The 13,253-nt window shown below is 46.2% G+C and overlaps 1 protein-coding gene across 1 annotated transcript in view; it reads right to left on the bottom strand.

The window, feature by feature from the left end:
• LOC146802186 (mitochondrial ornithine transporter 1-like) overlaps nucleotides 1–10,036 on the bottom strand; it is a 144,367-nt gene extending 134,331 nt beyond the window's left edge. Inside the window, exons 1-2 of the mRNA XM_085621772.1 lie at nucleotides 9,742–10,036; nucleotides 8,107–8,239 (exon numbers count right to left, since the gene is read on the bottom strand). Of these exons, the coding sequence (XP_085477898.1) occupies nucleotides 8,107–8,161 (55 nt within the window). The 5' untranslated portion in view covers nucleotides 8,162–8,239; nucleotides 9,742–10,036. The remainder of the gene's footprint in view (nucleotides 1–8,106; nucleotides 8,240–9,741) is intronic.
• Between the last annotated feature and the right edge of the window lie 3,217 nt (nucleotides 10,037–13,253).

Genomic DNA, 13,253 nt, shown 5'->3' with positions numbered 1-13,253 from the left:
GAAATGGAAAGATTTAGGGGCCTTAAACTCAGCACTATCTCCGGAAACCAATTCTTCCACCCTCTGCCTAAGGAAATTCGCTTCCTGACTAGACTTCCTGACCTCCTCACTGAGAGTCTTATTTGCCTCCATGGTGACATTTAACTGTTCCTGAATTCTTTCTAGCACTGCTGCCAATGTCTTAACATCCAGACCCTCAGCCATACTGCTCAGGTGGGATTAGTTGAATGGCACTTCAATCTGTCAAGACAAGCGAAAGAAGGTACCACGCACCTGAAATTCCCTTCCTCCACGGGAACAGCTGGACTGAAGACCTGGACTCAATTGACGAGAATTTCCCAGCTCCCCTGCCTCGCTACAGCGAATAAAATTCACTTCCAGCAAGAAGGGGGAAAGGGGAATGGGATAATAGAGAGACTCCACTGTGATGCCTGTTTCTCCCGGGCTAGTATGCCTGCTTCTCCTGGACTAGGGTGGTTACTCTGGCATCTGTGAATTAAGTTAACAGAGAATTAGTGGAAGTCCCCTTAAAGGCCCTCACTACTCCCTACCCACTCCCTACGCCCTGACCTTTACCTGATCTCTACTGTGGATTTGCCCCTCTCTTTTAGTTGCCTTTTTTGTGCTCCGCGCTAAGCAAGCGCTACTGTGCTTGATGACTGCTGCTGCGCTTGATGGTGCTCCTGCGCTTGATGGTACTGCTGCACCTGATGATTACTGCTGCGGCAATTGGTGGTAAGCAATATATATATATATATATTTAACATACAACGAGATGAAGTAGATTCTTTTCTTGTTATCGGCACTGCAGAAGAAAGTTCCTCATGGAAACTAAAAGCCAGTAGACTGAATTGTACTCTCTTGAAATTTCTGTCAGGAACCCCAAACAATGATTTAGGAAGTCTATGGGGACTGCTTCTTGTTCTACTACCAGGAACGTAGTAGGGAATGTCAGTAGCCTGGCAGTCTCAAATTGTTTAATGCTTCAATACGCATTTAAGCATTAGGCCACTCACCGAGGAATGACTGTTGACCTTTTCTCGGTAATAGTTCCTGCCTTGAAAGACCTTCCACAAGACACCGCTGGTAGAGACTCTGGAGAATTTCCACTCACTGGAAATAACAGGAAAGTTCTTGTGACACGAGATGAGATAGAAGACTTCTAACTCCACCTCCGGAATCTGTTGAGCAGCGAAGAATATCCTTCTCAACCCCCAACGAATACTTTCTGAAGTTCTGTGAGAGACTCGAAAGACACAGCCTCCTCACAAATTTCTACAGTTGAAGTGCGCCGCGGTCAGGGAACGCGCGCACGTTCAAACATCTGCCTGTCAAACACTAGACCGCTAACCCACAGACCGCCCTGAGAACGGGCGCCCTGTTGGTAATAGTTTTTAACAGACTAGTCTTCTTTTGGGAACGTCTGAAGGAAGGGAAGTGAAACAGCCGACTCCAAGGGTAATTGAAAAGTTTTCTTTTGCGATCAGAACCAGGGGAAACCGTGCAGGAACACGTTTTGCCGTTCTTGACACAACCACCCTAGTCGTAATAGGGCAGTTGGGAGACCGCCACCATGAGTCTGGTGGTCTGTGGACCACCAGACTCAATACGCCCCTCAGTTTGCAGTTGTTGAAATAAAGAAACTTGAGTTATGAGTGATTTTAATGACTCATGCTTCTGTCATGACATGTATCTGTTCATTTAGTAGCCGCTTGGTAAAGCATCCTTCCTACAAGGTGGACTAGTAAGGATCCTCTCTGCCTTTGCTTTCCAGTACTTGTACAAGCCGTAGTTGCCAAAGGATCTCACATTATGAGTGAGACCTACATTGAGTCTTTGCATTGTCGCTTGCATCACGGTGCATTTTGGAGGTGCCAATTGCTTCTTTATGGATTAATGAGTTTAAGTGTCTGATTGTGTTGAAGGATGAGTGCGTGAATGAGAGAAAGTATCAGTGGAGAGCGAGTGCATGAATGAGTGACTGAGTAACTGCGTGCTGCTGAGCACCTGCATAAGCTCATGTATGGACGAGGTGAGTGCATGGATGGATAGCTGCATGGATAAATGTGTGAGTAAGTGTGAGTGATATTCATCAGCCCATGCACACACACATCCATGCTCTTATTCATCTGTTCATCCATACATTCACTGAATCCTTCTCAAATTCATCCACACAAATACCTGCAAACTTGCCTATCAATGAAGAAGCCCTTCCAGACCTACTGGATTTATAACTGGAAGACCAGGATGCATGTAATGTGTCTTGTACATATTCAGGGCCCAGGTCCAGGTAGGTGAAGGATCTGTCAGGAGACTCTTCACCCAACATTATGACAAGAATCATGAGAAAACTGGGAAGGACGAGAAGAGGAGCTGGAGTTTGAAAAGGGAAAATAATTCATGATATCCATATATCTATTTGTATTGAATAAAATTGGTGCTTTGACACAGGGCCCCCATTAACAGCTTCCCAGTCTCTACATGGATGCTGAAGCAAGCCCTTGCTTTGAAGTAGGCTCTGGCAGAGCAGTGTGTGGAAATGAACAGCCACAAATGCACGACTTGAGGTTAGTGAACAGGATGTTTTTCATATTATTAACAGTCTGGTATATTTTATTGATAGGAGTGTACATTTTACTCAGTGGGCTTAGAGAAATTGAAGCCATTCCCTTGTCCAAAAGGGTTGACAAGCAAGCCTATGTCGGCAAAGTGCTTACACAGGTCTGTGCTACACAACACAATTTAGTTTTAAAGGCTGGCAGGTTTCAGTCTAATAACTCTCACAAATAGTAGCACACTGGATTAGAGTGCTGGAGTAAAATATTCACTGCTTCAAAATCCAAAATGTTTTATAATGGCAATATTGATCATTCCAACTCCCATGTCTTTGCACCATGTGGCGGGGGCGGTCAGTATGGTTTTCTTTTACTTTCGAAATCAAAATATCGATTTTTGCCTGCATTCTGGAAAATATTTGCAGTGAACAGAAAATGATTCATAATTTCGGGACATTAATTCGACATTGAAAAATATTGCAGTATGGAAAGCCTAAAAAACAGACTTTCAACTTTTTTTGATAATTTTGGTCTTTCCCTGTTTTATGCAAAATATGTGGTGGATTAGTTTACCTTTAGTTTTCCATGGTTGATAATACAAGCCTACTGAAGAGCTGAAATAGTTCTAGGCAAGCCTTGGTAAACAATCTGGAGTTTGTGTTTTCTGACTACATGATTCTAAATGATTCTGAACTTTTGAAATGGAGTTCTACTACTGGTGCTGCCTGGGGTAATTCCACCATTTTCAACCACTTTTACTTCATACATAAGAGAAGAGTATATCTAGGCAGACACAAATACGATAACAGAGATGAAATACACAAGAAGTCCTCAATAATATCACAGATTGTCATCCACGATGCTCTGTCTCCTTTTGTCACTGTTCACAATATAAGCCTGATCTGCCATCGCACCCGTACTACGTTGAACTATCAACTGCTCCCTCCAGACAGCCACATTTCCCGACTATTGGGAGCGCACCGAAGTTATCCCCCTCCTAAAGAAACCCTTCGCAGACCCGACAGACCTAAAAAATTTCAGGCTCCTCTCACTGCTTCAATTTGCAGCCAAAGTCATTGAAAAGATCGTCAGCACCCAGCTAACAGAATTCATAGAAACCAACATCATACTAGACACCTCTCAATCCGGATGCTGCAGCAACCACAGCACAGAGACCGCCCTCCTCACCGCCACCGACGACATCCATGCCCTCTTTGACCAAGGCCATACAGCAGCCCTCATCCTTCTGGACCTATCAGCAGCCTTCAACACCGTCTCCCACCGCACACTAGCCACCAGGCTTCACGACGCGGCATCCAAGGAAAGGCCTGAGACTGGCTACCATCATTCCTCTCAGGCAGAACACAGAGAATAAGACTCCCTCCCCTTCCTCTCAGAACTGACAGAGATCAGATGTGGAGTATCCCAAGGATCTGCACTCAGCCTCACATCTTCAATGTCTACTTGGCCCCCCACTCAACCATTGTCAGAAACCATGGGCTCAACACTGTCTCCTACACTGATGACACCCAGCTCATCCGCTCCCTCACCAAGGAACCCGACATCACCAGGCACAATTTCCAACAAGCATTTAAAATGCAATGGTCTCGGCATTGGTAAAGTTAGAGCTATTGGCATTGCTCATGACATTATTTTTGTTTATGTTTTTGTTTTTAAAACATTTAAAGAAACGGCATTGTCATGAGCAATGCCAATAGCTCTAACTTTACCAATGCCGAGACCATTGCATTGTAAATGCTTGTTGTTGTTTATATACACTTAAAACGTATGACTGGACGTTACTAACAATAACAGCAACGGAGCTTCTACAACACACTGGCTGGAACGTTTAAAATTTCCTGAAATAATCGGAGAATCACAGAACAATCCCCTCACGATGGAACACCTTCTAGAAAGAAGTGCGTCTGGTCTGTGCTAATGACCACCAAACTACGGAAAAGTGAATATGTCACAGCTTCACGTCAAAACAAGAAACATAGGACATACAAAAGCATCTTAACTCGGAAAAAGAACTACGTCGTTTGTGTTCGGGCACCACAGCTTAAATGTACGCATCTCACTAACCCCTTGGCGACAAGCATGCAACCAAGTTAGTAAAGAGTATTTACTTAACAGGCCCAGTGTCCCCCTCCAAAAACATACCCATTAAACAGTCGTGATCACGACAGTATTCCAACAAATACAAGGGCAGGACAGGTACGATAGTGATGTACAGAGAGAAGAAAAGGTACGCTGTCACTGGCTCTGTGATGGCAAAGGACGAGCAAACGCAATTAAAAGACCCCTTCCCCAAGGGGCAACACCTCAGCCGTGAAGCCTGGTTGGGGGGGGGCTGTGCAAGGAGTGTCGCCGAGGGAACCTCTGCAGAAGGCAGCCCTTCATCCAGTGTGCAACACCACACATAAGGCCTGAAACCCAACCGGTGAAGGCCTGGACCCACACCCTCTCCATTCCCATGACAGGTTCCCAGGGGCGCGCACAAAAGCTGCGCGAGGGGCCAATCCGCGCTCTGAACAGCGACGCTACTGAAGGAGCGCTGAGACCACTGCCCGTCCCTTCCCACCTCCCGGGTCACAGACACAAAAGACCAAGACACTATGTGCTTCACCTGACAGAAGCGCTGGCAGTACTCGCTGGCCGCTTTCTCTGCAGGCTCCTCGCTCCGCCGCAACGCCTCTTCTAGTGCTCTCAGCCGCTCACCAAGCCCCGGCGGCTCCCTGGGGCAGCCGCCGCCACTCTCCTGCTCGGCCTCCTCGTCCGCCATCTTCACACCGCGCTCCGTCGCGTACGCACTCTCCGGCGGGTCACGTGCGAGGACAATGCCACGTCCGGGGGAGGGGGGGCGACTCGGGCACCGGGGAAGGAGTGAGGCGAGACGGCTCACGTGACGTACAGCGGCGGAGAGCACAACTTGGCGCGCGGGGGGAGAAGGCGGTTTAGAATGGCCTGAGACTGGCACAAGGCCCACCCCCGACATAGGAAAAAAAAACAAAAAGCCAGATCACGCTGCAGAGTCGTTGAGAAGTGTTCATGAAGATACGCGACACTCGACAAGATAGATCCCCGATCGGCCCTGGAACCACTAGCAAGATGTATATAGAATTAAAGACACAGAAACGTAACAAATCGGAATAAAAACATGCATAGTCAACTACTGTAAAACTACACAACACAACACCACCGCCTTTCTCCGAGGCAGAGCAGAAATGCCTCGGAGAAACGCAGCGTCCTTTTTGGATTCGGGGGCGTGTTTTGCTGTTGTCTCCTCCCCGAGACTTCTCGCAAAAAACACGCCCCCCGATCCGAAAAGGACGGGGCCTAATAGGAATGACTGACCTCTTCTCCAATGGCTGGCCAGCATTCAAGAGGCCAGCCAATGGAGAACAGGGGAGAAGAGGGGCGGGTTCAAGCCCCTCTTCTCCAAGTCATTAAATCTCGGAGCGAGACTGCGCAAGCGCAGCCTTCACAGCCGAGACCTAAAAAGGGATAAGAGCTGTCGCGACCTGGATGAGGAACAGCTGCCTGAAACTCAACTCTGAGAAAACAGAAGTCCTCATCCTCAGCTCCACCCCCTCTGCATGGGACGATGCCTGGTGACCCCCGCTCTCAGAAACTCACACACCCCTATGGACCATGCAAGCAAACTCAGCATGATTCTGGACTCATCACTCACCATGAATCGCCAGATCAACGCCATCTCCTCCGCATGCTTCAACACCCTCTGCATACTAGGCAAGGCGTTCAAGTGGATCCCCTCCAATGCCAGGAAAACTGTCACTCACGCACTCATCACCAGCAGACTGGACTACGGCAACACCCTCTACACCGAAATCAACAAAAAACTCCTCCACAAACTCCAGACAATACAGAATGCTGCAGACAGAATGATCCTCGATATCCCACGGCACAACGTTATCACCCAACACCTCTGCGGCCTCCACTGGCTCCCCGTAAAAAGAAAAATAACTTTCAAGCTGCTCACACATGTCTACAAGGCCCTCCACAACACTGGACCCCAATACCTCAATGATCAAATCTCCTTCCATGCCCCCAAATGAAACCTCCGCTAAGCCAACCTCTCCCTGGCCACCGTCCCACACTTCTACAGGACCAGAGCAGGTGGAAGATTCTTCTCCTACCTCACAGCCAAGACCTGGAACAAACTTCCCCTTCACCTCTGACAGAGCCCGACACTGCACCAATTCAGGAAGGTCCTCAAGACCTGGCTCTTCGAATGACCCCAACGGAGCTGCTCACACCCATTCCCAGCACCTTTAGACCCTCATGGGTGAGTAGTGCACTCTACAAAAACCTGATCGATTGATTGATCTTCTAAAGTGTTTCACATTTTGAAAATATTACCTTGTAAGTTATATGAAATTAATGAATGAATGAAAATTGAGGCTGCTGCTTGGAGAAATTGATATCTTGCAAGAGCATAACTTAGCAAGACTTGCTTTGCTTTTTAATTCATTTCTCCAGTGCTTAAAATGGAAATAGAGAAGCCCATATCATCGTTAGACTTAGGTTCTGGTGCCCTACTGAACTGCCAGTACTCTTCCACTGGTGGTAATGCACCTCTACTGGGAAGTGCCTGCACTATTCTATTGGTAATAATGCACCTCTGCTGGGAAGTGCTGGCACTCTTCCATTGGTAGTAATGCACCTCTGCTGGGAAGTGCCTGCACTCTCTGATTGGCAGTTATGCACTTCTGCTGGGAAGTGCTGGCACTCTTCCATTGGTAGTAATGCACTTCTGCTGGGAAGTGCCTGCACTCTCCCATTGGTAGTAATATACCTCTACTCGGGGGTGCTGTACTCTTCCATTCTTAGTAATATACCTCTGCTGGGAAGGGCAGACACTTTTCCATTGTAGTAATACACCTCTACTGTAAAGTGCAGGTAATCTTCCATTGTAGTAATACACATCTACAGGGAAGTGCCAGTACTCTTTCATTGGTAGTAATGCACCTCTGCTGGTACGTGCCAGCACTTTTCCACTGGTAGTAATACACTTCTACAGGGAAGTGCCGGTACTCTCCCATTGGCAGTTATGCACTTCTGCGGGGAAGTGCCAGCACTCTCACATGGGTATTAATACACCTCTGCTGGGAAGTGCTGGCACTCTCAGATTGGCAGTTATGCACTTCTGCTGGAAAGTGCTGGCACTCTTCCATTGGCAGTAGTGCACCTCTGCTGAGAAGTGACGGCACTCTTCCACTGGTGGTAATGCACCTCTGCTGGGAAGTGCCTGCACTCTTCCATTGGTAGTATTGCACCTGTGCTGGGAAGTGCTGGCACTTTTCCACTGGTAGTAATACACCTCTACAGGGAAGCGCCAGTACTCTTCCATTGGTAGTAATGCATCTCTGCTGGAATTTGCTGGCACTTTTCCACTGGTGGTAATACACCTCTACAGGGAAGTGCCGGTACTCTTCCATTGGCAGTAGTACAGCAATTTTGAATCTTTTGAGGAGCGCTGGCACTGTCCCTATCAAGTTAAGTAAGCACAACCATTGTGGCACGTTACCTGCAGCGCCGGCTGTGAGGTCAATGGCAGCCTGGATGGCGGTTTTCTGGGCCATGTTTCACAGTTGTTGGGTTGTTTCCAGACAGCGCTCTCTCTCACACACCGGGCAGTGTTCTGGTCGTGACCTGTGGTTCTGCACGAAGTCAAAAAGGTACAAAGGTTAGATAAGCCGTCACCTCAGCGACTTGGTTCGTGTACCAATGAAATGCCTCAAAGCGACGTCTTTCTTGCATGACACGTACACCCAGCAGGTGTTTCCTTTTTATGGAATACGAATTTGAATCAACTGATCAAATATCACCTCACTCCTCACTCTCATTTGCACAAACCATTGCCTGCCTGAAGCTGTGAAAGATCTACACAAAGCCACATTCTCCTCCCCTTGCCTCACAGTATTTAAAACCCAGTTTGCATACATTTATGTATTTATTGAATAGTAGCTTGCGCAGAGAAGCACGTTCCATAAGGTGATGGAAATGAAGACTATATCAGCACAGCAAGTATTGAGCGACAGGAGATGCAGTAAGTGGATGTCTTAGTAAATTCACACATCTTCCCACCAGTGCATTTACACTACCGTGCAATAATGATGTTTACTTATCAATCCGTCATTTTAGAAAATGGCAGCAAAATTCGCCACTTAATTTACATTGTTTCTCTGACTGTGGAGTAACTTAATATCCACATGAAATAGTATCAATTTCAATGTATTAATATTTTACATTTCAAAGTGTTCATTTTCTTTCAAGTTAGCATTCAGCATACGAAACTGTAAGCAATAAGATTTTGCCAACATGAAGAACTTTGTACCATAATTTCTTATCCTTAAAATAGCCAACTGAAGCAAAGTTCACCCTGCTTGTATCTTTCATATAACCCAATTTATTGCAGAAAATCAAATCAAGATTTGTCCATACAGAAAGCCCTATTTACCAAAGGACGTAGCCCTGTGAGTAAAAAAACGGATTTTTGTGGCATAGCTTTTTCTCTATTTCATTCTTGGTTGCTGTAACCACTTCAGAACTGTGAGTAGATTAGAGTGGCTTAATTTGAGGGCCGTGTACACCAGACGAAAACCCTGTCAATATTTATTTAGATTTCAAGGCGGACTCTAGACCAGCCGTTATTAATCTGAGGTCTGCAGGTCTGCAGTCTGCGACTGTTTAGAAAATTAAATAACATTAGAAAATGTATACATGTATAAATACATTATTATAATTTTTTTTAATCAAAAAAGGAAAATTTAACATTTTTAAATGCTCTGTAAACTAATTTGAAGTTGGAGACGCATTGGTTCGTTTTTGAAAAGCTCCAACCTGTCCCTTAAAATGTAGATTTTTGCCAATTTGTTTTTTTGTCCGTAAATTAAATAAAAATGTTCACAATGTGTGTATTTGCTTGATGTATGCCTCTTCTGTAATGTTGTGTATTGCTTTGAGGTTCAAATCGTAGAAATTGCTTAAACGGCACTCCGGGTTACTATAACATGATGGTGGACTATAGCAAAAACTGAAAAACCCAGCAAGCAATCCCCGGATGGCAATTACCGCCCAGCTGACACCTCACGTTCCACTACCAGGACAACAAGCTCCACGTGGTGCTTGGAACATGAAACTTCATTCCTTTTACACTTACTTTGGACACGTTTGGCTGGGTCCCGTCACTGAAGTATGCCCATGCTTGGTACTGGCACTGGGACTTAGCCGATGTGCTGACACCATTCACTGCCCCTTCCGCTCCCGCCCGTGCGCCCTGCCAGTCAGCTGTAGGGCAGCGTGTGATCGGACCTGCTCACCCTCGCCTGCCCCTCCCCGTTCATATCTGTCGACTCAGAGGTCGTTTTCTAGTGACTGACACTGTGTCCTTTGTCACAGTAGTCGAGCAAACACCGGCTTTTGGCTTTCATGCTGTTCCTGTGGTGTGTTTGTCTGCAGTTATTACTGGATGAGCGAATGACACCCTGTAAAGGGCTCCTTTGCTGTGAGCACTGGAAGGGAAGGCTGCAAAAGTCTTGCTGCCTCTTCCCATTTTCACACGGTGGAAGGGAGTTCACAGTGCTTAATTTGTCGAAAAATAAGTGCCAGGGCACTCGTCAAGAGGCCACTGCAGCTTGCACCGCACATTGCCCCTGCCATGCTGCTAATGATAGTAACAACACAACTGCTAACCATCACACTCCTACAAGTGTGACAATTCGGACCATTCCAGGCCCCCAATGCAATAGGAATCGCTTGGGCGGCAGACAATAGTCACTTTTAATGTATATTGAAATAGTAATTTATTGTTGTTCTGGTCATCCTTAAATAGTTGAAAAAAACGATTGGTTAGAGGGTCTAAGGGAAATTTACAGACCAGCACGGACAAATCCCCTATTTACTCAATATATATCAACATAAAATCCGCGGGTCAAATAAAGCCAAACTGAGAACTAGTGACACAAAACCAGCATATTCAAACAAAGGGAGTCCTTAGGAAAAGGACAAAGTCCCATCACCCACCGAAGTGGCATGCTTCATCATCTGGGACCTCCTTTAACCGCACCTAGTGCAGTTAAGGAGCTACAACTCCTTTGCTTATTATAACAAGCATTTGCAATGCAATAGGTCTCGCATTTATAAGAGTTTGAGCTATTGGCATTGTAAAATTACAATGCCTTTTATTTATGATTTGGTTTTAAAACAAATAAAAAGGAATTGTCATTTACAATGTCAGTAGCATAAACATGTGGAGTGCAGCAGTGTGCGGCGTGCAGCAGTGTGCGGCGTGCAGCAGTGTGCGGCCAGCAGCAGTGTGTGGCGTGCAGCAGTGTGAGGTGTGCAGCAGTGTGCGGCGTGCAGCAGTGTGCGGCGTGCAGCGGCATGCAGCAGTGTGTGGCGTGCAGTAGTGTGGCGTGCAGCAGTGTGTGGCATGTAGCAGTGTGCGGCGTGCAGCAGTGTTTTGTGTAGCAGTGTGCAGCGTGCAGCAGTGTGCGGCATGCAGCAGTGTGTAATGCAGCAGTGTGTAATGCAGCAGTGTGCGCAGCAGTGTGTGGCATGCAGTAGTGTATGGCGTGCAGCAGTGTGCGGCGTGCAGCAGTGTGTGGCGTGCAGCAGTGTGTGGCGTGGTTTGTAATCAACAAGAAAAGCGGACATCAAAGGAAGGGTGGGAGGGAACGAGCATATGGGGTGTGAGTTATAACGAAAGTTCTGGCGAAAGCAGTCTGCTGCTTTCAAGTCCGATGCCAGATGCCAGCTTCGCGCTTGAATGCCTCACATGCACTGGCCATAAACCGCATTCCTAAGGTCGTGTGCCCCTTACTAAATCTCTCTGAATGCGTGAGGCGGCGCACGCGCAGGAAGTAGCTGGTGGCAAATGAAATGCGCGTGGTTGTGCGCATAACCGCCACCCGATCCGCCTGGGAAGCATTTGGGAGCATTTTCGGAAGCCCCTACAGAAGTCTCGCTGAGCGATCGCTTACGCGATCGCTTACGCGATAGCCAGGCGAGACCTAAAGAAGGAGGAGCTCACGGATGTTTTTGGGTATAAAACGGAGGATAAGATCTCCTAACAACAGAAGCTGCCTACAGTGTGGTGAAAATAAAGTGCAGTGTGTGTGATCAACAAGTTTAAAATTGACTACCACTAGAAAAATATATTTATTCAGTATCTAAAGGTGTCAAGACATAAAAATCAAAAAAGAAAACGTGTCCACGGAAATTTTCTGAACACGTCAATAAGAAATACGGTCTACATGTTTCAGCCAACTAAGATCTAAACAATATGATTGTGGCTTTCATCAGGACCAGATAATAGTACTACTGCAAGAATTATGAGTGAAGTGCAAAGTCACCAAACACATAAAAACCAAAACATAAATGGAACGATACAACCTACAGGTGTACCTGCTTATCCTCAGATAGGCGGAACTGTAGGGATACAAGATAATCACCCGCAATCAATCGGGGATACGTCCTACACTCCTGGTAACAACTCAGGCCGTGAGGCAACGCTCTGTCCGTCCGGGTCGGACAGAGCGTTGCCTCACGCCCTGAGCCGCACACTGCTGCACGCCGCACACTGCTGCACGCTGCACACTGCTGCACTCCACACACTGCTTTTATGCGAGTTTATGCTACTGACATTGTAAATGATAATGCCTTTTATTTGTTTTAAAACCAAAACATAAATAAAAGGCATTGTAATTTTACAATGCCAATAGCTCAAACTCTTATAAATGCGAGACCTATTGCATTGCAAATGCTTGTTATAATAAGCAAAGGAGTTGTAGCTCCTTAACTGCACTAGGTGCGGTTAAAGGAGGTCCCAGATGATGAAGCATGCCACTTCGGTGGGTGATGGGACTTTGTCCTTTTCCTAAGGACTCCCTTTGTTTGAATATGCTGGTTTTGTGTCACTAGTTCTCAGTTTGGCTTTAGTAGACCCGCAGATTTTATGTTGATTTACATCCTTAAATAGGCCAAACAGCACCTCCTTGTGTCTCCTGTCACAACCGCGGGTGTTGATAATTAAGTGCCGGCACCAGCACTGGAAACCACTGGCTCAAATTAGGCACTGATGTTCACTGCTCATATCGGGTGCCCCTTGGAGAATATTGGCAGCGAGGTGCCCTGAAGGCTTCTTTCTATCCTGCCGACACATTACACATCTTACATGCTCTATAGCAATGAGCAGGCAACACAAGACAAAAATAAATAGATAACTGGAACTACACAGCACAACACAAGGCCTGAATCACAGCTATTTCTGGGATTTTAATCTTACTCATGACTTTGGGGTGTCTTACCTCTGAATGTTCAGGATGCAGTCACCCTTGCTTATGTGTCACACTGAAGGGTGTAGCCAATCTAAGCTAAGACGCCACGGCAAATATGCGCTCTACAAAAACCCATTTTCATTTCATTTCATTCAATCAAAAAGTCATCATACACACATTCTGTCACTCATCTTTGCACTCATGCATTCATACCTCTATCCAGTGGCTCATTCTTCCATTCACTCTCTGATAAAACCCCCACAAAAACACACAAACTCAATAACTTATGTAAGATAAATGAAAAGAATGCAAGTGGAAAAAGAACACATATTGCCTTTTCAAGCATGGCTGGCATATGTTTGCAATAACAAAAAAAACATAGCAGCGGTAATCG

The sequence above is a fragment of the Triturus cristatus genome, chromosome 8 (genome assembly GCF_964204655.1).
Source record: "Triturus cristatus chromosome 8, aTriCri1.1, whole genome shotgun sequence".
NCBI lineage: Eukaryota > Metazoa > Chordata > Amphibia > Caudata > Salamandridae > Triturus > Triturus cristatus.
The sequence above is the reverse complement of the archived record's forward strand: the minus strand, read 5'-3'. Positions and strand labels throughout refer to the sequence as shown.